The sequence below is a fragment of the Thamnophis elegans genome, chromosome Z (assembly GCF_009769535.1).
Source record: "Thamnophis elegans isolate rThaEle1 chromosome Z, rThaEle1.pri, whole genome shotgun sequence".
Taxonomy (NCBI): Eukaryota; Metazoa; Chordata; class Lepidosauria; order Squamata; family Colubridae; genus Thamnophis; species Thamnophis elegans.
The window spans coordinates 100,806,046-100,833,706 of NC_045558.1; the positions used below are offsets into that span (position 1 = coordinate 100,806,046).

Below are 27,661 nucleotides of genomic sequence, written 5' to 3' on the forward strand. Positions count from 1 at the left end.
AGAGAGAATATTGCATAATAGAAATAACTATACTTAAAAGAAAAATAAATGCTCATTGGTGATTGGAGAATGTAATTCATTGCACTCACCTATTTAGCATATACAGATATGCTGTTTATTGAATTTGCTTGAGTTTTTAACAATTTCATAGATTCTAGATGTATAGATTATTTGTATATTTTGTCCATTAAAAAAAAAAAATCTCTGATTCCCTCATGTTTGATGTTAATGTCAACATTTGGTTTTAGCACTTTAAGGGATATGCTAATAGTAGATGTGGTAGTTCAGTGGCTAAGACGCTGAGATTGTCAATCAGAAAGGTTGGCAGTTTGGCGGTTCGAATCCCTACTGCTGTGTAACAGAGTGAGCTCCTGTTACTTGTCCCAGCTTCTGCCAACCTAGCAATTCAAAAGCACATAAAAATGCAAGTAGAAAAATAGGAACCACCTTTAGTAGAAGGTAACAGTGTTCCGTGTGCCTTTGGTCTTTACTCATGCCGGTCACATGATCACAGAGACGTTTTCGGACAGCACTGGATCTTCGGCTTTGAAACGGAGATGAGCATTGCGCACTAGAGTCAGAAACATATGTGCAAGAGGAACCTTTACCCTTATGTTTAGATAGGGTTAGAGCTACTAGTCTTAATTGGGGGGGGTCACTAAGAGATAGTTTCTAAATGAAACATGTGATCACAGCACTTATGAGAGCATTTCCCATTTGGTTGTTAAGCAAGTCGCCACTGGTCATTAAGGAAGTCATTACATGACAGAAACTTGTGGTTTTACTACTGCCTTCTCTGTTGACTTTGCTCATCGGAAGCTTGCTGTGAAGTACACAAATGGCAATCATGACATGGGCAACTATAACCATCATAAACACCTGCCAGTCGCAAAGTACTAAATGTTGATCACATGACTATAGAGATGGTGAACCATTGTAAACATGAGGATTGTCCAATTACATTCTCAGTACCATTATAACTTTGAACTGTTGCTAAACAGGGCAGGCATTAAGCAAGGTTTATCTGAAAATTCCAGAGGTGTAAGTCTCTGGAAAAAACTGGGATCCATGAATGTTCTCAGTGCCTGGAATCTAAGAGAATTTCTTAGCTGGCTGTCACAGCAAGCTGGTAGAAATTTTTCCAGATGCCCAAAAACTTCAGACGTCTTTGAGAAAATATGGCACACAACCATTACCTGCTCACATTACTACTGTCACAATATGAAGAGATGAAAGCACATGAGAGTTGGGTAAATTTCTACTCCATGTGCTTTACCTGAAGTTTTTTTTTCGTGTAAATGTGTTTTTATTTTCCATTTTCATTTTCGTACAGTCACATATATACTGTGCAGAACCGGGGCCATATAACATTAAAAAATAAACACAGCCATTCCTCTTGTCAATAATACCCCCAAAAAATAGAAACCCAATGTACCTCTTCGACCCTCCATACACCCATATGGAGGGTGTATGCTTTACCTGAAGTTTGACAGGCACAGCAATTACAGTATATCAGAATTGCTTTCAAAGTAGGAAGTAGGACACCTGGCCCCTCTCTCTGTGTTAGGTGAAGCTCTCACTGGTAGGAAAGCCATAGATAATGAAAGAGAATGCTGGGAATTGTAGCCCAGCAATGTCCAGATAGCCAAGAGGTTCTCTATTGCACCCAACGTATCAGGCTGCCATGTATTGTAATCAAATATCAATTGAGCTGCCAGAAATCTCTACTGCAAAAACAAGACAGAGCACATATGGAATAATTTAAGTGTTTTATTTCAAAATCCACTTCCCACCAACCTTGTGAAACAGACACCCATAGGCCAAAAGGAACAGGGAGGAAAAAATCAACCCACAATAGAATGAGATACAAACAGGGCAAAATTCTATCCCATGGTTGACAAAATTTACCCCAAAAGGAGGGGGGAAATTGAGGCAAAGTAGTTCAATACATCCATTTTCCAGACAGGACTCTGCAGCAGTTACAATGCTTCCAAATAAGGAACAAAAATGTGCCTATTGATACAATATATACAGACAAGATCAATCGGAACCCAGTCCACAAAACAGCCTCCCCCTTTCTTAAACATGTCTTAGAACACAGCAAAGTGCATTTGTTTTTATAAAGCATCTTTTTTTTTCTTTTCCCCAGACCCAAGTTTTTAAAATTGTCTTGCAAGTCTGGATTCCATTTATGTTATGCAATTCTGAAAATAAATTACAGCAATATTTTAATAAATTAAACACATGCATACAAAAAAGCAAATTGGATCAAAACAGAATCAGGAAACATCTTACAATGCAGTGAAATTGTACTTTGTGAAACAAACTTTGTTGGGAGTTATAAGCAAGATTTAGAGTCATACTAAACTTCAGAATGCATATACCACCAGCTTTTTGTATGTTGCTGCTGAGGCATACGCATTAAGTTTTGTGTTTTAAATCAGTTCACTGATTTGTGTTGGCAGTTTTATGAGCATTTTTATTTTAGGTCATAGGAAAGCTATAAGGATTGGTCCCTGTAATTGACATTATTGCATGACATGCTTTTGTATGAGTGTCATACAACCTTATTAACTATAATGTACCCTAATATCCATAGAGCCCAGAGACTATTTGTTTATTGTCTTCAAATAGAACAAATGACATAGAACTTTATTAGTGAATCTGCAACATTTCTACTCCATTTATTTATTAGATCAGCCCTCTCTAATCTGGTGCCTCTTAGAAGATTACTATCATCCCCAAATAGAATAATTTGAAATGGAATGAACTCCTCAAGCTGATCTAATCAGGGAAGGCTGATTTAGGTCCTGAATCACTTCCAAATGGAATTAGTAATCAATAGTTACCAGTTAAGAGGACTGATAAACCTGCGTCTTTGTATATTCCAATCATTTAATAAACTGTAACACCTGTTTCTATAAACAGGTGAATAACAATGGAGTACATTCATTGCAAATATGAAGCTAAATAAAGCAGTTTCAGTTTGAAGTCTGCAAAAAAAACAAAAACACTTGTAATCTAATTTCCACAAGTAGGCCCTTACTTCATTTCAATAAGGAAAGAAAATCATTTCATTGGCCAGAAACATAATATGGGGGGGGCAGTTGGGAGCTGGACTATCATTTATGGTTGAAACCATCACAGATTTATAAACAGGGATCACCCCTAATACTAACACCCCCATAATGTGGATTCTTTCCATTTCAGCTTAGCATCTTGGGGGGGGGGGGGAGCCAATAATATTTGTCAACCCTGGTTTATGGCTTGATATAATGCATGAATGGAGCCAGTTATGGCTTGCTCATCGAAGTATATAGTTAAAGGAAACATGGCTTAGTGCAATGTATGAACCAATGTACTGTTCAGCAGGCCGTTCATCATTCTTTCACCTTCCCATCCAGGAAACAAAACAGAAAGAGATCTGACAAGGCTATTTTAAAGGGACAAAAATCAAGAAGCACTTTTGAAGAACAGAAATATTTCAAGCTGGGTATTTAACTACATCTGCATTGTGCATTCTTATTCATACAAAAGACTACACCTCTCACCCAGGGCAAACAGTGTCACAATTTATTTTCACTCTGCATGATGCAGAGATCCATGAACCCCTTTTTAAGAACTCCTTTGGTAATGTAAAATTTAAAGAATGAAGGCAACTTGAATTAATTTATTTTTATCACTTTTCAGGGAAGGAATATTATTTGTGCCATGATTTGAAAAAGAAGAAAAAAAGTAAAGGACAGGAAAGGAAATAATCTGTTGAGAAAACCTTAAGTCCCACTTGAAAATAATATATTTGAGAAAAAAATATTCATAAAACTAGGTATGATTTCAAATGTCACCAATTCATTCTTGGTTAGTAGTCCCTCCACCTTTTGTATGACCATTGTACTGTTGTAGTATCATGTGTAACATCAGAAAATGCCCAAGCAAATATTCAAAGGCAGATAACCCAAAAGACTACAGTGCAGGATTTAATTCTCTTGGTGTTAACATTCATCCAGTCATTCACACCTTTCAAACAGAATGAAATTTAAATAGCTTCCATAGGGGAGGTATTTAAAAAAAAGAGACAAAGAAGGTTTTTTTTCCACAGAAAAACATTACACCAGACTTAACATGGATGTAACAATGGCCAAAGAAGGCCAAAATGGCCTTCTAGGAGTTATTTATACATGGTTGGCCTTTGCTACTCAGTAGTCATAACATAATCTCAGAGAAGTTCAGTTCAACAAAATGGCAGATAGTCAGCAACAGAAAGTGAGCGCCCATCATGGGTATGTGGTTTGTGCGTGTCTGCCAGATTTTAAGAAACATTTCCCCACCATCAAAGCAAATGCAGACTTTAGGACTTTGGGACTTTTGATCCAGCTCTTACCTGAACCAAACAGGAAGAAAAATAAATCTCCAAGTTCATCCACCACACATCAATATCTATGTCATTTTAAGCAAGAGGGAAACTTCGTTTACAATTAAGCTGTCACTATGGGAATAGCTCATCTGTTATCTGAAGAATCAGAAAGTTTTACGCGGGTAGCAGCAATATCTTAACTCTCTTTTGCTTATTTTCCCACAACTAAAATCCAGCTCCTTTAAACACTCCCTTGCAGTCATATATTCTAAGGCATGAGAATTCACAGAAATTTTCAGTATATTGTTACATTTGCAGTGTATCATTTCATTTGAAACTGTTCACCCAGGAAGAGGCTTTTGGGAAAATGAGAGGCCATCTTCCCGGTTTAAGACTCCATACTACCTGGAATTTTTTAACTTCAAGTAAAAAGTCTTTTCAAGTATGCTTTTCTTTGATGCTAATTTGATACAGTCCCAAAATCACTACAGGTAGTCCTTGACTTACGATCACAATGGAGGCCAAAATTTATTTTGATGAGACATTTGTTAAATGAGTTTTGCCTCATTTAATGACCTTTTTTGCCACTGTTTTTAAGTGAACCATCGCGGTTGGTAAGTTAGTTAACACGGATATTAAGTTAATCTGGCTTCCCCATTGATTTTGCTTGGCAAAAGGTTGCTAAAAGTAAATCACATGGCCTTGGGACACGGCAACCGTCGTAAGTATGAGTCAATTGCCAAGCATATGAATTTTGAACACACGGTCCTGAGGATGCTACAAAGGTCATAAAGGTGAAAAATGGTCAAGTGTTATAAATCAAGGACTACCTGTATAGCCATGTGTTCCAAAATGGAGGTGGAAGGAACAAGATGAATACATTTTCTTCCAGTGTACCAGAAGGATCTTCAAGAATGCAGCTTGTTCTATTACTTTAAGACATATCCAAAAGCTTCATAGGTTCACCTGTAGCAGAAGTATCATGGCTGCTGTGGGGCCCTATTGTGAGGCAATGAATATTCTGGAAAGCACTCCAATGGATCACGGCCTCTTCGATCGACCTATTTCATAATCTTAAAAATTGGGCAATAAGTAACAAAGCTTCTTTGGGTATAGGATGCAACTCAGTGGATGTAAGTCAGTAAACTTAGCAACAATTAAGAAAAGGTTCAGAACAAAATCAGGAAAAGAACAACTGAAGGGATAAAGAAGTGCAGCACAAATAATTATCAGAAACAAATTCTGGAATCTGTCTTGAAGCACAAATGTTCCGATGGGAGGAAGAGAGCTGTAACTTCCCCTAAAATCTGATTAATAGATACAATCATGCTCTTATTTTTCCAAGACTTAGTTCTAAATAACAACTTACTAGCTGTCGACTTTGAACTTTCTGCATATAAAGATTCTAAAGATTTGATGGCTACAAAACTCTATCATCTGCCCTAAGCAAGATGCAAAAACTTCAAATTTCAGGGAATAGAGGCTGAATCCAAGACAAATGAGTTCAAAATATGAAACAAGCTTTTCAACCTAACAACAATAAATAAATTATAATAAATTATTAAGTTACCACAGGTTTCAAAAATGTCAGCAAGAAATTTACACCAAATACCTTAAACTACCATATGCAAGAGACTTATCACATATAAAGAGGGCAATGTATTTTGTGGATGTTGCAAATATTTCTCAATAATGGAGAGATGGTTTGAATTTTGCTGGGGCAATTCTTTCTTCCAAAAAGTGATTTTTCTGGGCTTAGAGAAAAAGTGAGGATCATGAATTTCTACTCCTGACTTTTCATCTCAACCTCAAAGTAAGATATAGGATTAAGGTGCTTCAAAATTTACTGCCTCACATTAAGAAGATTTCAGAGGCCTTCCTTTTTTATTTGATTAAAAACCTTCCTTTTTTATTTGATAACTTATTTTCTGGCTCATCTAAGCCTCTTGCTATCTTGCCATCTTGGCTTTCCATTCTTGAGAAGGGCAAGAGGTTGACGCCCCATGTAACACCGGGACTGACTTCAGCTAATCATTTCTGCCTAAAGGGGATATACCAATGTTTTCACAACAGCTACAACAGTGTTGATGAATTCCAGTGTTAATATAGTGGAAAGAAAGGCAAAATAAAATAAGTGGGAGAGTTCTGTCCATTTTCAAAGGCTGATGGCCTCTGTAGTGGAAACCATCCACATTGCTACCCGTGTCCCATTTGCATTCAAACAGAAGGCAAAAGCAATTTTCCCCAATCTGGCTAATTTTCCATTGCTTAATCAAACTTATATTCTGGTACCTTCCCATCCCCCTTCCCCTCAACCCAAAATGCTATCCAACTTTTTTCAAAGTTGAGCAAGAAGTTGTATTTCGACTTACTCTTCTTTGCCTCCCTGTCCAAAACCACCCGAATTCTGGCCTCCCAGAATTCCAAAAGTGGAATGGAACAGGGAGTATATGCGAAATCCAACTTAGTGCAGGACCCACAATGCAATCCCATGACAGACAGGCATCCAGCTTCAGCTGACATACCTCCAGTAAAGAAAAGCTCCACCCTCCCAAAGCAACTATTTTATGCAGCTTGAACTCAATGCATCTTGAGTTCAGGCCCTTCTTACAAAAGCAGCATTCTTAAAGACACTGGAACCGGGAGCAGGTTTTGCTCATAAAATCTTGGAGATGGTGGCAATCTGACCCTCCACATCCCCGAATGCCAAAAGGTAAACAAAACGTTAAACTGGCTCACAATTTCCCATGTTGGAAAACATGGAAATAAAATTAAACACCCCAAAAATAGAAATTTGACAAGAAAAATAACATTCTTCATCCTTTCAGGAGCCTACAGTCCAGCTTCAGTGGATTCCAACTTCTTTTTGGAACCAGTTGGGGTCATGGTGCCCATTTCTGTGCACAGTTGTGCTTCTGTTCAAGCCTGGGACTCTTTTCCGGAGGCCCAAGACAGCCAGAAAGGAAACACCAGGAGTCTTTTCCAGTGCAACTTCCCCAGCTACAGGATACTGGTGACCCATTTCCTAATTTGGAGATGGGAAATAGAAAGATGGGTGGAAGGTAAAACCTCCCCCCCTCCATAAATTTAGACATAGTTAAGGACAAAAATGTATCATTTCTTTCTTTTTGCATATCCAAGATTGAATTACAATGTTAGATGTGGTCTGTACTTATAACAGGTACTTGCGGACTGGTTTTGAATTCTAATATTCACTTTGCTTTAAAATTCAAAATGCACATTCTAGCTCTTATTATTGTAAGCCTTTCAACATATCCAAAGTTACCAAGGGAAGCTTGCATTATACTGATTCAAGAAAAACTTTTGATAAGCAGATGAGTAGACTTCTGTTATGGAAAATGAGCAAATATAGGTTGTCCTCAAACAACAACCATTCGTTTAATGTCTGTTCGAAATTACAGTAGCATTCAAAAAAGTAATTTGCCACCAGTCCTCACACTTATAACAGTTGCTGCATCCCCACAGTCACGTGATCAAAATTTAAGTCCTTGGCAATTACCGTATATTTACTACGAGGACTAAAGCATCTGAGGTCGTATGATCGCTATTTGCGAACTTCCCAGCTGGCTTCCAACAAACAAAGTCAGTGGGAAGCTGAATTCACAGTGAATTCACTGCAGTGATTTGCTTAAGAAAGGTTGTAAAATCAGCATGACTCTCTTAACATCTCCCTTGTTTAGCAAGGGAAATTCTGGTCTCAATTATTAAGTCAGTTGTTAAGTCCAGGACTACCTAGGAATACAACTGTGTTTAACTACACATCTGAAACTATATATTGTTTTAATGTAGAGTATATGCAAAGCTTCCAGTACAGGATATGAAAGGACAATCAAACTAAAACTCTTTAAGATTCAGAGAGAGAGAGAGAAAAAGAGAGAAAACAGGAATCTTCTAATTTACAACACTATATTACCATCAGTGACAGCAGCATGATAGATAAGGACTCTCCCTACGTAGAGGAATCTGCTTCTTGTTTCTGTTTGGAAAACAGCTGGGCCTCCTTCAGTGAGAGGTACACTTCCTCTTGAGGGTCATAGTAGTAGAACTTGCGAATGTATGCGATCAGAGGCCTGGTCAGGGAAGCGGGAAGGAGATTCCAGTAAATTTTGGAGGTCCAAGAAAACAGAACGGACATTCCAAATAAATAGGCAGATGAATCTCTTTTTCTCTCTTTTAATTAGGGGGGGTCCGGAAAAATTGAGTTTGTAACATTCCCCAACGTCTACAGATTTGTGCAGAGATGTTTGAGTGTATGAAAATGGCCAAGAACAACTGCATTCTACATTTTAACATGAGAGTTTGCAAAAGTATAAGGAGATTTTAAAGGAAAGGGTTTTAAATCCTGAACGTTTTGGAGCTTGCAACATATACAGATGCCAGACCTCTTTAATTCCTGGTTCCCTTTCCTTGAGAAACTTATCATTTTTCTTTCTCCTGTTTCATTGGTGGTCATAACCTTTCTGAAGGTGTTTCAACCCTGGTGTGAAATTTCTAACAATGTTTCAGAGTGAAACAGCTTTCAAACAGCAAGGTCAAAACAGCCTGTTCCAACAGGAATTTTGAACAGGATTTTTGAAGACTTCTGTTTTATGTCAGTGGTGGGATTCAGCCAGTTAGGCCTATTCGGGAGAACGGGTTGGTAACTTTCTAAGTAGTTCAGAGAACTGATTGTTGGAATAAATCTCCTTTTGTTTTTTCCACTTTACAGGGATAATCCTGTAAGTAAGGCAGGAAGGAAACATTCTACTGTTTTTTCTAGCCTAGTCTTTATTGCTCTGCTTACAGAAACTGCCTCTCCAGTTAACCCTTATTACATTGTAACAGCTAAGGCGAAGCGCCCATCGACCTGAGTGACCTTGAGTTGGCCATGCCCACCCAGTCACATGACTACCGAGCCCCACCTACCCAGATAGTCATTAGGGCAGAGAACCGGTTGTTAAATTATTTGAATCCCACCACTGTTTTATGTATACGCCACCCCAGAACCTCTCCATTAAAACAAAGAAGCAACTATTGTATTTTTTTAATGTGGTGGCAAACTGACTGGCACTACTAATTTTACCGTGTGTTGGATAAAGCAGCTAATCCGATTGTTTACCCAATGAGATCTGAAAGGAGCACAAAACAAAAAAAAAAGGGGGGGGAACCTACTTGGGAAGTGGGAGTTCTGCAATGTGATCGATGCGGACCAGTTGCCTTATCCGGAACCGGCAGAGGTGCTGTAGCGACTTGACATTGCTGAACCTAGAGACTGGATAGAGAAGTTGGACAGGAGTTGGAGGGAGACCTGCAAATTAGAAAGAAAGAAAAAAAGCAGGACATAGAGGTTAGAAGAAAACAGCAACAACTGAGAAATAGTTTTTTCAGGATAAGGGAAAACAGCTGTTCTCTAAATTAATCACTGTACTGCCCAATGATGGAGACCTGACTCCATACAGCCTTATGTTGGGCCATTACTTATTGAGGGCTAGAATAAACAAGGCCAGAACTAAAAGGCTTAAGACCAGTAAATTCCATAACTATAGCAAGGCAAAGGTGCTTCTCCCACTGAGAAAAAGTCCATTATGCTATTTGGATGGGAGAGAGAAGTAAGATTTAAATATGAGTTACTATAATTAGGGCTTGAGTTTATTCAATTTGTATGCCTCCCATCTTAACAAGTGACTCTTAGCATTGAGAGCAGCAGCAGCAGCTTCTTCTTCTTCTTCTTCTTCTTCACCATCATCATCATCATCGATTTAATATTCAATTCGATTCACAGTCTGAGACTGGTAAAAACTTAACAGTTCAAGTTCTAACCAAGGACATAAGAGCTATTAAGATAACATATAAGTATATAGGCCGAGTAAAGTAGGGTGTTGGTTTTTTTGGTTTTTGCAAAGGCAGAATATTCAGGTGTAATAAGTTCAAAATTTCCATGTATCTAGGCAACCCCTTTGGATATTGCTCCAACTGCTCCTATTACTATTGGTATTATTTCTTCTTCCACAATCGCTCAACTTCAATTTACAGATTGTGGTATTTTGTTATTTTTTTCTAGCTGTTTCTCTTCAATTTGTGCATCACCTGGTATTGCAATATCAATGAATCAGACTTTTTTTCTTTTCCACAATAGTGATGTCAGGTGTATTGTGGGCCAGATGTCTGTCTGTTTGGATTTGAAAGTCCCACAAGATCTTGACCTGTTCATTTTCAAAAACTTTGTCAATTTGATGTTCCCAGTCATTTTTACTGTATTCGAATGCAAACTTCTGGAATAGCTTCCAATGTATGGTGGTTTTGACAACTTGGTTCATGACATTGTAGATAATCAATTTGTGGGATTTTGCTGCAGCCACTGATAAATAAGGCAACCCACTGTTCCATCTTTCTCATTACATAAGTGGCATTTGCTGTTGCTACTGACATGTTGTTGTTATTATTAGCATTAGCATTATGGTTTTCAAGTATAGACAGACCTTGACTTACAACCACAATGGAGAACAGATTGTATGTTGCTAAGTGAGAAATTTGTTAAGTGAGTTTTGTCCTATTTTTACAATCTTTCTTGCCACATTTATTAAGTGAATCACTCCAGTTGTCAAATTAGTAACTAGGTCCGTGATGGCAAATGTATGGTACGCGTGCCTGAAGTGGCACACGGAGCCATGTCACCTGGCATGTGCAGCGTCGCCTGTTCTTCTTCTGGATTTCTGGTGCGCATGTGTGCACAATGATCAGCTGGTCTTTGTGGGTACAGCAGTGCCAGAAACTGGAAGAGCTGGTCTTCCGTTTTCCAGCATGAGCATGCATGCCGGCCAGCTGATCGTCGCATGCACATGCGCGCCAGTAACAGGAAGACTAGCTGGCCAGCGTGCATATCGCACTGGAAACTGGAAGTTTCATTTTCTGGGGCGTGCATACGCCCTGGGAGCTACTCTTCTGGATGCCAAAAAGGTTTGCCTTCACTGAAGTAGGTTGTTTAATGCATTTGTCTTTCCGATTGATTTTGCTGGTCAGAAGGTTGCAAAAGATGGTCACATGACCTCAGGACACTGCAACCATCATAATAAATATGAACCAGTTCTCAAGCATCTGAATATAAATCACGTGGTCATGGGGATACTGCAACAGTCATAAGTGTGAAAAAGTCACCTTTTTCAGTGCCATTGTGACTTCCAATGTCACTAAATGAACTGTTTTGAGTCAAGGACTTAAGTGTAAAAAAATATTGTGACTCAGTGAATTTGACTTTTGCTCATTTCCCCTTGTACATTCAAGTTCTTTACAGATGTGAAACTTGCTTACTTGGTGCATCATTCTCTAACTGAATAATCTGAGCTGTGTATGATGCCAATTTTTATAGATGAATTAGAAGAACAACTTTTGGGTCAATGAATCATTCATAACTTCTGTGTCAAAAGTTGTAGATTAATTCACTGCTGCTTGGGGGAGGGACTTCCACTCAAGTGCAATGTAGCCAAATGCCAAGGAGAATGAAAGCTGTAAGCCAACAATTGAAGGGACAAAAGTGCTTCAACCTTGGCTTATATTTCAGCCTTTGAAGCAAGTGAAGAAGAATTACTGTACAATTCCATATTCCCAAATTATTTTAACCAGCAGACCAGCTGAAAATGTCCAATGGGAATGTATGGGAATGATAGATATCAAGCACTCTGAAGCACTTTTACTTTACAATTCGATTCCATCTACTTAATTGTTGCCTGGAATAATTTCTCCTGGAAACCAGTGCACTCTGACCAATTCCTGATGGATATTTCAGAATAACTTTTACTGTTTGGGACAGGGTGGGTTCCTACCGGTTCAGTCCGATTCAGCCGAACCGGTAGTGCGACCCAGGCCTGCCACACCTCCAAACTGGTTCTCTGGTCGGGCGTCATGTGTTTTTTCCCCTTTTTAAGGGGAATGTGCAGATCTATTTTTGGGCAACTGTGCATGCGCACAGAATGTGTGAGCAAAATTGCGCACGCACCGAACCAGCAGCAATGCTGGCAGTAACCCACCCCTGGTTGGGGGGGGGGGTATGTTCTTTTCCAACAAAGCTAAAAATAATTGCTGGCCATTCTATATCTTGATTAATAAATGCCACAAAAGATTATCTAAGAGTCAGCTCCAATACATACAAAGACAGACAGACAGACAGACAGACAGACAGACACACAGACACACAGACACACACACACACAAACTTGCCTGGCACTCTCGATCGCAGGAAATAAAGGAATTTTCCATTTTTGGAATGCATGATAGCACGTTTAATGAACTCCACCACAGACTGGCAACGGTCCTCGAACTTCGGATGGCACCAAAGACTAAAGGTTCCTGAGCCAAGAAGAAAGGTGCATTATGGTATGAGGTAGTATATGGGTTTGTAGAGACTGGCTTTGCACAAAGTTACTTAAATAAAAGATAACCACCAGACACAATACCAGCATTGAAAGATCCAGGTTTGGAAAATCACATTCCGCAACAATTCATTAAATGAATCTAGGCAAAACCTTCCCTTTCAAAATAAGTAGGAAGTCACCTTAATTTGGTGCCCAGTGCTCCACTCACCTCGGTAATGCTCCATTCTAGTATGATGGGTAATACCCTGTGATCGAAAGCTGAGGCTCAGAATGTAGCGAGGATCAGAGCTGTCGCGAACCAGGAACGATCCATCCGGCTTCCCTTTTAACTTCATCTCGGCATCTTCCCAGTTCATGGGGCCCCAGTACCATCCACACTGATTTAACAAAATATGATTCAGTAATTTATCTGATAATCTTATTCCAACACTTTAAAAAAAGATTCAAACATGGGAGCATATTTTTTAAAAGAATCAATTTTAGATGCTCAGAATGCTAAAATATAGCCTAATTATTCAATCTAAAACCTGTTGTTGACCTGCCAGAATTTCAAGCAAACAAGGCAACTGGCAATCCCTGACTTTAGAAGATTAACATTGTCCATTTCCTTCCAGATGACAAAAAAAAACCTAATAATCATCTTTGACATGTTGAAACACAGCTCATTCCTTTTTTCAGAGGAGATCTTTCTAATAAAGCAAGATTTATTGATCCAACATTGCCTGGGGTGCTCTCCTGTTCATCTACATTGAATATGCAAACTGACACTGTACTAAACAAAAACAAAAAAATAAACAGCAAAACCACAAGGCTATGTGTAGTTTATCCATTCGAACCAGTTTTCATCTTGCATACCAGTAGGGCATATACTGCAAATCCATTCAGTTGTCAATCCTTTTGGCTTTACCTCTTTGTGTTCAAAGAGATCAAGCATCATCGGGGGTGGGGGGAGGGAAGCAGCTTAAGCACTTTTAACTGAATAAATAAATAAAAGCTTTACTTTTTCCAACTCTCGTAAGCTAGCTGCAAAACTGCTTGAATCAGGCCGATAAAGGGGGCATTGAAGGTGCTGTGCAGATTGACTGTGTACCGCTTCGGATGCTCTGATTGGCAGTATCCGAGGAAATGCCTCTGGAAAAGGGAAAGAAAATGCATTTATTTTGACATTTCATGGAATTATTTTGTGTATTCTGTTCCGTGGATGCTGTCTTGAATCCCCAAATTCAGCAATTCAGTTTAAAAGCCCAGCAACTCAGAAATTCAGGAAGAATTGAAGAGCAAAGCTAAACTGACCAGTGGCATGTGGTGGAGGCGGTGGAGGCAGAGGAAAAGACTGGAGCGATGAAGATCCCATTGGATTCACTAAGACAGATGTAGGCAGTGTCCCACTGATATCGTCTAGGAAAAACAAAAAACAAAGCGGTTAAGCGGTCCAGGAGATATGAAAAGCAACAAAACAAAAGGCAAGTTTATAATAGGCTCTCTTTCTCTGAGCATCTGAACATTCATCTTTGCTGGCTTCAATATCAATAAAATTGTATGCATAGACAGAATTATGTAATAATTCCTAGTTGCCAGGGGTGGTTTTCACTTACCTTTCCTAACGGTTCACAAAATGTGCTCACATGCGCCCCGTCCGTGCATGCACTCTGCTCAAAAAACATCACTAAATAAAACTACATAGAGCCAGGGCCCACCTCTGATTTCTGCTACCGATTCAGGCGAACCGGTAGCGGAACTGGCTGAATACTACCTCTGCGATTAAATGCCGCCATTCAAAAAGATGTATTGTCAGTGCTGCTTCTACTTACATCTATCAACATATGCAGGATAAAAAATTATTCTGGATATTAGATTAGATTATGCATTGTATTTGTATTAATATAATATAACATAAGATAACATAACATAGCCTACCAGCTTAATATTTTTTAAAAAATGAATAATTCCAGTCCTACTGCTTCCACAACTCTGGGCAAACAAAATTTTATTGATGCTTCTAGTTATAAAATATTTTCTATTCCAATATAAGTAAATAATGTTCCCTGGGTGGCTTCAAATGCTCAGAGATGAAGGTTGTTAAAGACAGAAGCACAAGATTACAAATAATTCACTTTACATAACTTTACTGCAGCACTAACCACTATAAGACATAAATGAGTAGATCTTCTTACTGTCCACATTGGATTAACAAAAAAGACAGAGCAAATGTTAGAGGGAATCTGAGAAACCAAAGGGAGTACTGAGCCAAACATTCAGAAAAAGAAACAAAAAGAGTCCTTCGTGCCACATTTCCCATGGATAGCAGAAACAGAATTACGGAAAATATGCAAATTCACATGATTTATGGAGCTGAGGAATTTAGTTCTGAATATGGATTTGAGACTAGGAAAAAAGAAAACAGAATAGTTACACAGCTGAGAATATATAGAAGTTACTGTTTTGAAATAATTCCTTTTTAAAAAAAAAAAGGAGATGGCATAAAGAATTCCAAGGAAATCCTCTTAAGGGTAGTCCTTGTTTAGTGACTGCCTCATATAGCCCCATATGAAGTTATGACAGTAATGAAAAAGTAACTTTACAACTTCCATTTACAACTTTTTCAAGTTTGTAAAGCAAAAGAAAGATCATAAGCATGGTTGCAGTTTACATGTCGTATTTTACGCACCAGAGTATAAGACACACCAAGGTTTTGAAGAGGCAAATAAAAAAAATAGGTAAGTAGGTAGAGGGAGAGAGAGAGAAATACAATAGGTAGGTAGGGAAAGAGAGAGTAGGTAGGTAGGAAGGTAGATAGAGGGAGAGAGGGAGGAAGAGAGAGAGAGAGAGAGAGAGAGAGAAAGAAAGAAAGAAAGAAAGAAAGAAAGAAAGAAAGAAAGAAAGAAAGAAAGAAAGAAAGAAAGAAAGAAAGAAATACAGTAGATAGGTAGGGAGAGAGAGAGCATAGGTAGGTAGGTAGATGTTTCCAGGTGTATTTATCCATGTGCTGGAGAAGGAAATCGCTGACAACTGCAGCACCTAAGACTTGTTTCTGCTGGGACAGCACTTGATCAATGTAATTCTCATCAATCACTCTAACTAAAGAGCTTTCCAAAGGAAAACAAAAAATTTTTGTACTCTGCAAACCTCCCCAAAACGGCCCGTTTTTCGCAAAAACAGGCCTGGGTTTTTTTTCAAATAAAAGACATGAATAGCCTTGAGGGGGCCTTGCAGAGTGCTGGGGGGGGGGGGGGGAATGAGCAAAAGACAGTCTGTTTTTTGCAAAAATGGGCCCATTTTTTGTCAAAAAAAAATTGCATGCATATCCTTATGGAGCTTATAGAGTGCTGCTGGGGGCTGGGGGGGGCAAAAAACGGTCCATTGTTTGCTCATTTCTGCCCTCCCCAGTCCCCAGGAGCTCTCTGAAAGCCTTCATAAGGTTATGCATGGCCATTTTTGTGAAGGGGGGGGGCTTCAGGAGGCAAAAAATGCTGTATTCGATGTATAAGATGCACCCAGATTTTCAACCTCTTTTTGAGGAAAAAAAAGGTGCATTATAAGATGAAAAATATGGTAGTAACCGTAACTGAACCATCATTCCCAACTGTAGTCACTAAACAAAGGCTACCTGTATTCAAAAGTATTATTTCAAGGCTGAAGAAGATGGCCGTCGTCTTCTTTGGCTGAAAGATGCTAGTGGAAATACAGTTTGGAAAGAAAACAGATAAAGAAACAAGTAGTTACCCAGAAGGCTGAGGCTTCGCCGTGGAGGAGGAGGAGGTGTTGGAGGATGTGGGGACGTCAGGCCACGCTGAGAGATATCAACATCTACTAGCGATACTGTCTCACCTAGAGAGAGAGGTGGGGGGGAGAGAAAGAAAGAAAGAAAATGTGGTATTCAGCCAGTTCTCTCCGGTTCAGGTGAACTGGTAACAGCGGCTTCAGGAGACTCCACCCATCCGTAATGCACAAGCACTGTGCATACATAGAAGGTGGTGTGCATGTGCAGACAAGACGTGTGCGCTCACATTTGCGAACCAAATGTGTAGGGAAGGTAAGTGAATCCCACCTCTTTTAGAGCCTAACGCAAATGTAACTTCACCTAGCACATTTGAGGACTATTGCTCATGTCAGAAGCATACGTCTAATATCAGAGCAATCTCTGACTCCAGGCATGTCATGGTTGATTCCTAATTAAATTTGCTACAATGCAGACACATGGGCTACTCTTGAAAAGTGTTCCAAAACTATCACCAGTTAAACGAGTGGTGAACAGATGGCTTTCTGGACTATGTATTTCAGATGATATAAGAAGTGGATCATCTTTTCACAAACCTTTCCATATCAAACAAAATTATTGCTTAGAAGGAATATAAAACAGAGCCTTTCTCTGGTAAGAGAAATTCCCTATGAAATTCCCTTCCAAAGGAAAATAAGCTACTTTGATTTTGGACAGTCACATGTGTCATTTCATTTTTAAGGAATTTAACTGAAAACAAAAGATTTTAACTCAGCTGAACTCTTAAAAGATCGTTATCTTTTCGTATTCTTTGTCTCATGAAGCTATCTTGTGGGCCATTTTTAGAGCCAAAAGACATTATATAAGTAGGGTCACTTTCCTTGCTTATGAATAATTAAACTTAAGGATTTCGCTGACTTTCAGACTTGCTGAAACAATTTTTGCTAAATAGGTAGGTTGGTCGGTAGAGGGATAGAGAGAAAGAGAGAGAGAGAAATACAGTAGATAGGTAGGGAGAGAGAAAGAGAGAGAGTAGGTAGCTTGGTAGGTAGAGGGATAGAAAGAAAGAGCGAGAGAGACAAATAAGTAGATAGGTAGGGAGAGAGAGAGTAGGTAGGTAGGAAGGTAGAGGGGGAGAGAAATACAGTAGGGAGGGAGGGAGCGAGAGAGAGTAGGTGGGTAGGTAGATGTATCCAGGTGTATTTATCCATGTGCTGGAGAAGGAAATTGCTGACTATCTGCAGCACCTAAGACTTTGTTTCTGCTGGCACAGCACTTGATCAATGTAATTCTCATCAATCACTCTAACTAAAAAGCTTTCCGAAACGGAAAAGAAAAGTTTTTGCACTCTGCAAACCTCCCCAAAACGGTCCGTTTTTCACAAAAAAGGGCCTGTTCTTTTTCAAATAAAAGGCATGAATAGTCTTGGGAGGGCTAGTAGAGTGCTCCTGGGTGGGGTCAAAAGCGAGCAAAAAGCGGCCCATTTTTCGCAAAAACAGGGCCGTTTTTTGTCAAAAAAATGTATGCATAACCTTATGGAGGCTTATAGAGTGCTGCTGTGGGTTGGGGGGGGGAAACGACCCATTTTTGCTCATTTCTTCCCTCCCTAGCCCCTATGAGCTTTCTGAAAGCCTCCATAAGGGTATGCATGGCCATTTTGGTAAAAGCCAAAAAATTCCTGATGTAGATGAGGCACATCGTTCTCCTGCCTCCTCCTGTAGAGGGCGTTTTTTAGAGGCTTTTTAAACAGTTAAGCAGAGTCATCCATGGCGACTCTGGTAGCAACTAGCCCAGCCTGACTTCAGCTCTTGCCTTTTTCCTTTTACATTTTTTTTCTTTTCATGATGGCAGACAAGAGCAGAGTTGAAATTCTCTCTGAAACAGCTGGAAAAGGTACGTGTGGGTCAGAGGGAGGAGGAGGAATTCAAACTTAATCCTCCTGGTGCAACTTTGTCTGTGTGTATGTGTGTGTGTTTGTTTGTTTGTTTGAGAGTTTGAGTGAAGAGAGGGAAGGGGGTAGGAGAGGCAGGGAGGGCAGCCCGCCTTACCCAGCCGGAGGGGCATCACCTCCGGCTTCAGTCCAGCCTGCGGCGCTTGCTTTCTTTCGACCGCCTGTGTCCGTGGCAGCCTGCCAGCTCAGATGGGCGAAAGTCACTTTCTTTCACCTGCCTGCGTCTGCGGCAGCCCGCCAGCTCAGACGGGCTGCCGTGAGCACAGGCGGGCGATAGAAAGTGCTTTAGTCAGAGGGGAGAGGATTGCCTCACCAGCCATAAACCTCACCACACATCACTGCCTCAGACATATGCAAAACCTGAAGGAAAGAAAGACTCAAGAACAGCCATAGCTAAATGTGTAACAGACAGAAGGCAGATAGCTTCAAAATCTCAAAGCCAGGTCTTAATATTGTCCAGGTATATCAACATCTTATGACCTTTCAGCTAAATGCATCGAATTCTTGAGATATTTCAGAATGAAAACAACAAAATCCAGTGAGATTTGATCCATTTTTTAAAAACTGTTTTCTTGGGAAGATTAATGTGTGCTGTTTATGCAAAACTGTGTGACCAAGTAATGTCCTAGGATCTGGAATTATAGTATGCTCTCTGTATTCCAACTATGTCATCTATCAAGAAGGAAAAGACGCTTTTAAAATCTAGCGCGCATGCATGCCGGCACGATAATGCAAATGCGCCCCCATAAATGAACTTCGGGTTAGCCCGTTGGGGCTATTTTTTGCCTTCCTCAGACTCCAGAGACTTTCCTGAAGCCTGGGGAGGGCAAAAACGGCCTACCCGCTCCCCTGATAGCCCAAAAATCAGCTGGCCGGTGTGCGCATGTGTGCTGGAGCTAACAGCTCGCGTGCCAGCAGATACGGCTCCATGTGTCAGCTGTGGCACATGTGCCATAGGTTCGTGATCATGGCTATAGGGCTTCCTTCAATAACAGTGGAAGAGAAAGAGAAACACCAGGTTCAACACTTACCTGTGAAGAGGGGACCAAAAGCAACTGGAGAAAAGGCACTTTGTGTTCGCATCAGTCTTTGTTTTCTACAAAAATAGAGATAAGAGTCTATAAATAAAGATATGACTGCATTTACCTCTCTTTTTACCTGCATCCACAATAAGATCAATTACACCATAAATTCTTCACTTTATTTCCCCATACCTATAAAAAGAGTGAAGGAAATTAGTTCCAAAGGAGCAATTATTTGGACATCAGGCTGCCCATTTATTATTTCAATTTATATTCCATTTTTCTATTATCATGAAAGAGGGGAAAAACAATTAAAAAGTGAAAAACCTATACAGCAACTTTAAAAAACTCTCTATAATGCAGAGAGGGGACTGAGCATATGTACTGAGAAGTGGCTTTACTTTTTCTTTCTCTCTATATTTTTAAGTTCCCTCAAATGTCAAAAAAGCCAAGGCTAAATCACAAATGAATAACATCACACTGCTGAATTTCAACTCACATCTATGAAGGAGGATGGCAGCTATGCTTAAACAACATCATATCTATTAAACTTTTTAAGATAATTAAACCTAAGGCCAAATAATATTGCCCATTCTTCACGTCATCTGAGATATAGTACCACAACTAGAAAGAAAAAATAAATGCATTTTCCTAATATATACATCCAGTCCATTTCCATAGAAAACAAAGATTTTGGCAAGGAGGAGGGAGGGGACACATCTTTTGCCTTAGTAATTTTAATTATTAAGGGATGCTTCTTCACACAGTAGCTACCAATACAGTATTTCAGATAACACATTTTAAGAATTAATTCATTTTTTTGGCTTGCAAGTCCAAAATATACTAAGGTACGAACTAACCCCCACTAAATAATTACAGGGGGGGGGAAACAAGATAAACTTAAAATTTAGTACAAACACTAAATATTTTTGCTAGACTTTTATACGACTTGAGTGAATATGTGCACACACAGCCAAAAAGTGTCATGGGTGAACATAAATCATTCCATGACTTTCAGTTTAGCTAATCTGGAAGTCCAATTTCAGATAGAAGCATGGCTTTATTAATAGATGATTTCATAATAAATTAATTCTTTATTTAGCCAGTGCTTAAACTTCTATTAACACTAAGTCTTCTGAGTCAAAACTGTTAGCCCAAGATATTTTGCTATCTAAGAAAAAAGAGGAAATGGCATCTATGTCAAAAAGACACAACACCCAAAGTCAGTTTGCCTCTGCTCATCATATTACACACACACACACACACACACACACACACACACACACACACGGTGGGAGGGAGAAAGGGAGGAGGGAGAGAGAAAGAGAGAGAAATCAGAAAAAGGAAATAGAAGAAAAAGACACGAGGCTATAGCAGATTACTTTAATAGCTGCTTTATTTCCTTCCTCTATGTCCAGAAAGGAGAAGGGAGGCCTAATTACCGATCCAGATAACACCCCAGAATGAAATGAGCTAGGAAATAAATTATCTTAGTTTGAACCACAACCTAGGCAAAGTTCTAGATGTAGTAATCAGATAGTTTAGCATGTTCATAAATATGGTCATTGTATGAGGGCACTGAAACACGAGTGAGTACAATTCAGTGGTGCAATTCAGCCAGTTCTATCCGGTTTGGGCGAACCGGTAGCGGAGGCAGCGGGAGCTTCCACCCACCCCGCCTGGACATCATCACGTCCTGTTGTTGACGCTCTGCACATGCACGGAAGATCCTACGCATGTGCAGAGGTGGCACGTGTGAGCAAAGCGAATACATTTGCGAACCAGTAGCCAAATTAGTTGATTTCACCCTTCGTACAATTAAGAAAATAGCTTTTTTTGCAGTTTTTTTTAAAATTTACCAGGATTTTTTTTTAACCTATCCATGTTATTTATATGTCCTAGATTATACCAGGGTCAGCCCCTGTTACAATTCTTCAAACCAAGAATTGAAAGAGATCTCAGGTCACAGGAATGGACATATGGTCCCTTCAAAGTGAACTCAGGAACTCAGCAGCTCCACTTAGTCATTTCCCTCAATACAGAGAAGGGATTCTTTTAAGAGGTTCTGGCTTATAATTGTTGTCACCTCCAAACACTGGCAGTGCTGACTGGAGCAGAAGGGAGCTACCCAAATCCTCTGTTCCCCAATCTCTTCTGCCATAACTGGAAATAATTCTTCAAGAAGGACACCACTGTAGGTTTCTTGTGAGGTGCCTGATCATATATATTTAACACTGAATTATAAGGGACCGGCCTGAATGTGCATTAACCAGTCACTATAACCAAATTCTTGCACCTGAACATTTGTTTATGACAAATGTTGGGTCAAAGTATTTAGCATTAACGTGGGAGATGCAGGTTGAACCCTATTTCGAATCAGCGTAATTACAAATCAGATCAAATCAGGGCTAAACAAAGCAAAAACATTTTATTTAAGCATATTGCAGTCTCTGCTAACCTGGGTCCCTCCAAAAATGCAAAACTGTAAGTGCCAAAACACAAGAGAATGAAGAAAATGGCAGTCCAACGTATGTAGGAGCATAAAAATCAAAATGGAAAACTTTGTTGAAAAAAATCCAACTAATCCAAGTGAATACTGTCACTCTATGTATGTATCTTAATTTAGAGACAGGAAATTTAGTCAGCACCTTTCAAAATTCAATATCTTTTCCTATTGAACCACAAACTATCCCATCACCTTTCCCCCAAGCATGCTGAGCAATTCAGTTTGTGGCTAGTTTATAGTTTAAAGTGGTATGTGAACCTGTAAAGTGGACAGATTAAACTAACCAATACTATGTCACTAGGCAAAGTCAACCTATGAAAAAAAAATCCATATGAAATCCTGTAGAAATAGTAATAGGTTGTCTTAATCTATTGACATTTCAGAGCTGTGGAAGGCACCAGACATAGACTTAATGAGCACTTTTTCTGAATGAATGCTTTTTTTTTAAAGCAAGCCCAGAATCACAAATACTTTCAAAAATTACTAGAAATTGTCCCAGCCAACTTCATTCACTTCAGAGACATCTGCAGGAGGTAACAAATGACAAAAAATGCATGTTATAAACCACCTGACTTATGTATATCCCCCTCCCAGTGTAAAGGCTGATTTGCACTGTGACATTATGACATATGTTTCATTATCTTTTTACCACCCTGATTTGTAATGTACACATACTGCAATTTGCAAGAAAAAAAGTCCTCTAATCAGTCAGTCCCCAGTACTACAATTTTACTGCACTCACAATCCCACAGGCAGAGGTGGTAAAACAACCTTGGTTCGTATTCTTTTTTTAATATTAGGTTCTTCAAGGACAACATCTGTAAATAGTTGGGAAAGGTGGATCTACAATCCCACAGGCAGAGGTGGTAAAACAACCTTGGTTCCTATTCTTTTTTTAATATTAGGTTCTTCAAGGACAACATCTGTAAACAGTTGGGAAAGGTGGTTCTGACCATTTTCTAAGGATTAAGAACATGTAATCAAAGAACCAATTTGGTGTAAAGGTTAAGGCATCAGGCTAGAAACAGGGAGAGTTCTAGTCCTGCCTTAGGCACAGAGTGGATGACTTTGGGCCAACCACTTTATCTCAGCTCTACCAAGGAGGCAATGGCAAATCACTTGGCAAGAAAACTGTAAGGACTTGGTCCAGGCAAGTCTTCCAAGAACTGAACAGGATTGAACATTCTTCACCAGGAATGAAATTGGCATTCAGATGCAAAGTCATAACTATCCATTTTTCTATTTTATTTTATTTTATGTAAGGAAGTCAGATTTATAATGTTTTACTACTTTTCTTTACAACTGGGCAACAAAATTGTAAAAGCCATTTATGCTGATTAATAGCAATACTCCAAGATCCCAAGTAAATCCTCTATGGGCAATCTGAATCTTTTTTAACTTGAGATACCAAAGACTGAATATGGGACAAGGCAAAGCAGTGAGAAGTGATGGTAGAATATGGTCAGTGAATTCCTTCCAACAGCTTGACAATACATCACTAATACAATTGGATCTTTTCTATTTCAAACTCTGGACAAAAAACAGTCAATGGTGTAAAAAAATATAGAACCCTTGAGATACTTTCCCTTCAATATCTGCACTACTGAGGACTTGCCATGCTAGCTGGGACTACAGACCAAAAGATCTGGAAGCCTCAAAGTTCAAAGATTGAATTGGTTTTTGTTTTTTTTAAAGCATCAAACACTTCTCCAAGTATTTGACAATTCCACAACTGAAGCCAAAGGGAAGAGTGCTGGAGAATGCTTGCAAGGCAACAGTTTCCATACCCACTATGCCCACCCTAATGCCCCCTTTCATTCTGTCCCCTATCATATTGATGCAGCAGAACATCAGGGTGTTCAACTCCTTCCTTTAGCCATATTCTAGCGGTCCAGCGCTTCCTCACCTGCTCGAGTCCTGCTCCCGGTAGCCAGGTTGAGACACATCAGGGAGGCTTCCTGCTGTGCCCGAGGGGGCTGGGGCAGCAGCGGCTTGTAGAAGTTCCCTATCTCCGCTCCGACGAGCTCCAGCGGCTGCCCCGGCGTTGCAGGATGGCCCACTGCAGCTCTTGGTGCGGAAAAGGCGGCTGAGGCGAACCTTCAAGGAACCTTTCCTGGAGGGGGCCGAAGAGCTGGGACGGGGGGTAGCAACGGCAGGTGCCGGGCCTGCCGAAGGAGGAGCAGCAGCAGCAGCAGCTAGCACCGGGACGGCTGCAGCGGGCAACTGAACGCGGCTGCTCTCCGTGCTGGAGGGCTCGGCCTGCCCTGCAGCCGTCTCTTCCTCATCCTCCTCGTCAGGGCCCAGAGCTTCCAGCACCAGCAGGGCGTCGCTGGTCTCCTCCCCCGGGGGCAACAAGGACAGAGTGGGCGGCGGGGCCATCGCCGGCTGAGGCAAGAGGCTCATGCAGGAGCAATCGCCCGGAGGCTTGCCCAGCCCTCCCAGCACCGTCGGAGGTGCTTGGTGAAGTCCCAGAGCCGCCAGCTGTAACTCCAGGCCGGCTCCCGGAGGGAAAATGAAACCATCCGGCGTTCCGCTCCAGCATCGTCCCCCTCCCGGCTCGCCCTTCGGAGCATCTAGGAGAGCACAGCGATGCCTAGCGCACAGGAGCTCCGGCTGGGGTGGCTGAGGCAGTGGCGGCGGCGCCGGAGGCAGACAGCCGGCTGGGGACCCCGCCGAGGGCTCCCCAGTTTCTCCCGGGCGGAAGACCAGAAGCTGCGAGCCCCGCAACCCGCCCGCCCTGCCGCGATCTCGAGTTGCAATAGCGGCAGTCTCTCCAACACCTCTGCCCAGCCCCAAGCCAGCTGCAGCTGACTCTGGTCCGCCGTACCCCAGCAAGCGACTCAGCACCCGATAAGAGGCCGCTGCTGCTGCAACCGCCTCGCCGCCGTTGTCACCTCCTCTCCCACTGCCTCCTCCAGGCTCGGCGGCGGCTGCTGCTGCTGCTGCGGCCGCTCCTCCTCCGGCCCGTTGCATCGCGCTAAGGGAGGCGGTGCATTGCATGGAGCAAAAGACTAGGCGTCTTCAGCCAGCAACCTGGACTGGGAGGCCGACTGGTCCAGATCGGCTATCCAGCGCTCAAAGCTTTCCCTTCCACCTTGCTTGCTTAGGGGCCCGCCCGAGCAGGGGGTGTGCACGCCCTCCGACTTCCCTTTCCGCTGATGCGCAGATGATGCGAGCTCCAAGGCGGCCAACCCTCTCTGCACTGCGCGCACTCCTCCCACAGCCTTTCCCCCTAAAAGCCCGTCTCCTTCCCAGCTGTTCTTTTTCAGCGAAAGGGGCTCAGCCACGCCCCCTATCGCTTTCAGGTAGCATCTGCCTGAATCTTCCCGCTCTGCTCGCACCTGGGAAGAACCTTCCTGCCGTTCCTTTTTAACAAATCCGTTCCAAACTTTGGATGCTTACACATGGTTGGCCTTTCAGAAGGCAATGTGTTATCAGGGTTTCAGTTTTTTCCCTGCTTAAAAGTTGCTTTTAGAAACTGGAGGGGTACGAATGAAAAGCAAGCCTAACTATTCCATTTATGAAGAAGAATGAGCGGGAATATTACATTTGGCTGGAATACCCTTTTTGGAAGGTACACTAAAGCAAGGACTTAATAGCTCTCCAATAGCTATCCCACAGTTGAGGAGCTGTGCTGTCTTGGCTGGTTTTAATGTATGGTGTTAACATGTTCTTGAAATAAAGGACACGTTTAGAACATCTTTTACAGGGCCAGAGGCTGATATTCTGATCAATGTAATAAAGATTGAAATAAATATTGGCTCACCTGATAGGATGGTTGTTGTGGGAAAATAGAAGCAGTAAGAAGTATTGTATTAGATACATTCATCCTCTTGAATTATTGATTTTAAAAAATTAATAAAAGTGGATTATAAATAAGTAAAAATATATCTTCTGATTATATATTATTGTTCCTGTCCCAATGCAATTAAGAGACAGAAAATATCAAGTGGTCGTGTAATTATTTTTAGGAGTTCCCTTTCCTGCCTAATGCATAGATGTGGCTTAAAAATATACATTAAGACACAATGAGAAGAGTATGATCTGCAACCTTCCAGGGCAGAATTGGACAACTTGCCATGGGCAACTTGCCAGGGTCAACTAGCCATGGCCAACTCAACAATTTAATTCTATACAATAATTAAAACATTATTTTAATTTTTGTCATTCACATTTCATTTTGTCCCTCCTTTGGCATCCGTTAATGATTCTATTCCACCATTTCTTTGATATTAGTATAATTCTTGTCCTGCGGCAAGTTCGCCATGGTGAGCTGGCAGCAAGAAGTTGGCTGTGGCGAGTTGTTGTAGACCCTTCCTTAGATCTTGGATCACCCAGGACAGTTCTCAGAGTCATATGGAGTTGTGCAATCTATTATTTTAATAACATAGTGATAACTTCACATATCATCCATTCCGACCAAGAAATTATGCATCTAAATTCATAGCACACAAAAAGCCTTTTTAAATTCAGACCTAAACCTCAGAAAGTCACCGTGTATAGGAAGTACCTGAACTTCAGAGAAAAATAGTCTTTAGCACATTCATTTAGCTCCTACTATATATTTTAAAACCCAACAACATATGGTACAGTAAAATTCAGTAACTTCAAACATTTTCTTATGGACTATAAATGAAGATTGTTTCTAATTCTAATTTAAATCTAATTCAGCTAAACACACTTTTAACAGTAACAAATAGCAGGTATATATTTTCACTTAGAATAATGGCCATGATAGATAGAGAGAAAAGTTTAATGATTTCCTTCTGCCCTACTGTTCCTAAGGAAAATCCATTGACCACTAAGAACTGGAAGGAACATGTCCACCAGCAAATACAATTTTTCTCATCCAACCCACACAAGTCTCACCTGAATGACAATATATAATCCTTTAATATGTACATCAGTAGAAAAGTAGAAACAGAAATATCTAGTCTATATGGCATTCTCTTAAAGAATAGGCCATGGCTTAAAGATATTTTGCATTTCTAGCTTGCTCCTATTTTTTTAAGAGGCAAATGTATCTAGGAGGGTTCATCTAGTACAGGGCTGTCAAACTCCTGGCCCACGGGCTGGATGCGTCACATGCTGGTCACACCCATACCTGGTTTAGCGAAGAGTGGGTAAGTCCCAATATGTCATGTGATAATGTGAGTTTGACACCCCTGATCTAGTATATACTGCCAACATCCCCATCTGTATTAATTAGATAAGGCATTAAACCTACCTAATTGATTAGATTTCCAACATGCTATGCATGACCCTATATTTTTTTAAAAAGTTTGGAAGGTTCAGTTTGTAGAAGCACAATGCCATATCCAGTTTCCAGTTTGTAGAAGCACAATGCCATATCCAGTTTCTGGAATTTGTTTTTGAGAGTATATTACTCTGAACCTGATTTATCTATACTGCTTTAATACCATTATTCCAAGTTCAAATCAATTCTGAGTTTTACAAATAAAGATCATGATTTGGTTTATGTATTGTACTAAACCATGATAAACCACAGTTCACCACAACAGTCTAAGCTAAAACCAAATAAATCATTGTATGGCTTAGCATAAAGCATAAACCAACCTAAAAGTAATGAGGTCAAAATACTTGGAGGATCACGTATACTCATAATTTCCAACAACTGCAATATAGTGAGAAGTTCCAGAGGATGGGAAAAAATAGCTTGGAGGAAAGAAAACAGTCTATGTCAAAATAAACTTAATGATGTTTTATTGCATTAAGTCTAA

At 40.5% G+C, this 27,661-nt stretch overlaps 1 protein-coding gene across 2 annotated transcripts; it reads right to left on the bottom strand.

Moving 5' to 3' along the window:
* Positions 1 to 1,755: 1,755 nt before the first annotated feature.
* Positions 1,756 to 25,056, bottom strand: SOCS7 (suppressor of cytokine signaling 7). Of its 2 annotated transcripts, XM_032236741.1 has the most exons (10): positions 23,827 to 25,056; positions 19,424 to 19,488; positions 16,447 to 16,551; positions 14,017 to 14,121; positions 13,724 to 13,854; positions 12,932 to 13,100; positions 12,569 to 12,697; positions 9,527 to 9,662; positions 8,289 to 8,445; positions 1,756 to 7,379 (listed from the first exon to the last, which is right to left on the bottom strand). In XM_032236741.1, exons 1-9 carry the CDS (start codon positions 24,918 to 24,920, stop codon positions 8,325 to 8,327), a joined length of 2,055 nt encoding a protein of 684 aa, XP_032092632.1. In that variant the 5' UTR covers positions 24,921 to 25,056; the 3' UTR covers positions 1,756 to 7,379; positions 8,289 to 8,324. The 2 variants fall into 2 exon arrangements, with proteins under 2 accessions (XP_032092632.1, XP_032092631.1); XM_032236740.1 differs by having other exon boundaries at positions 1,756 to 8,445.
* Positions 25,057 to 27,661: the final 2,605 nt, after the last annotated feature.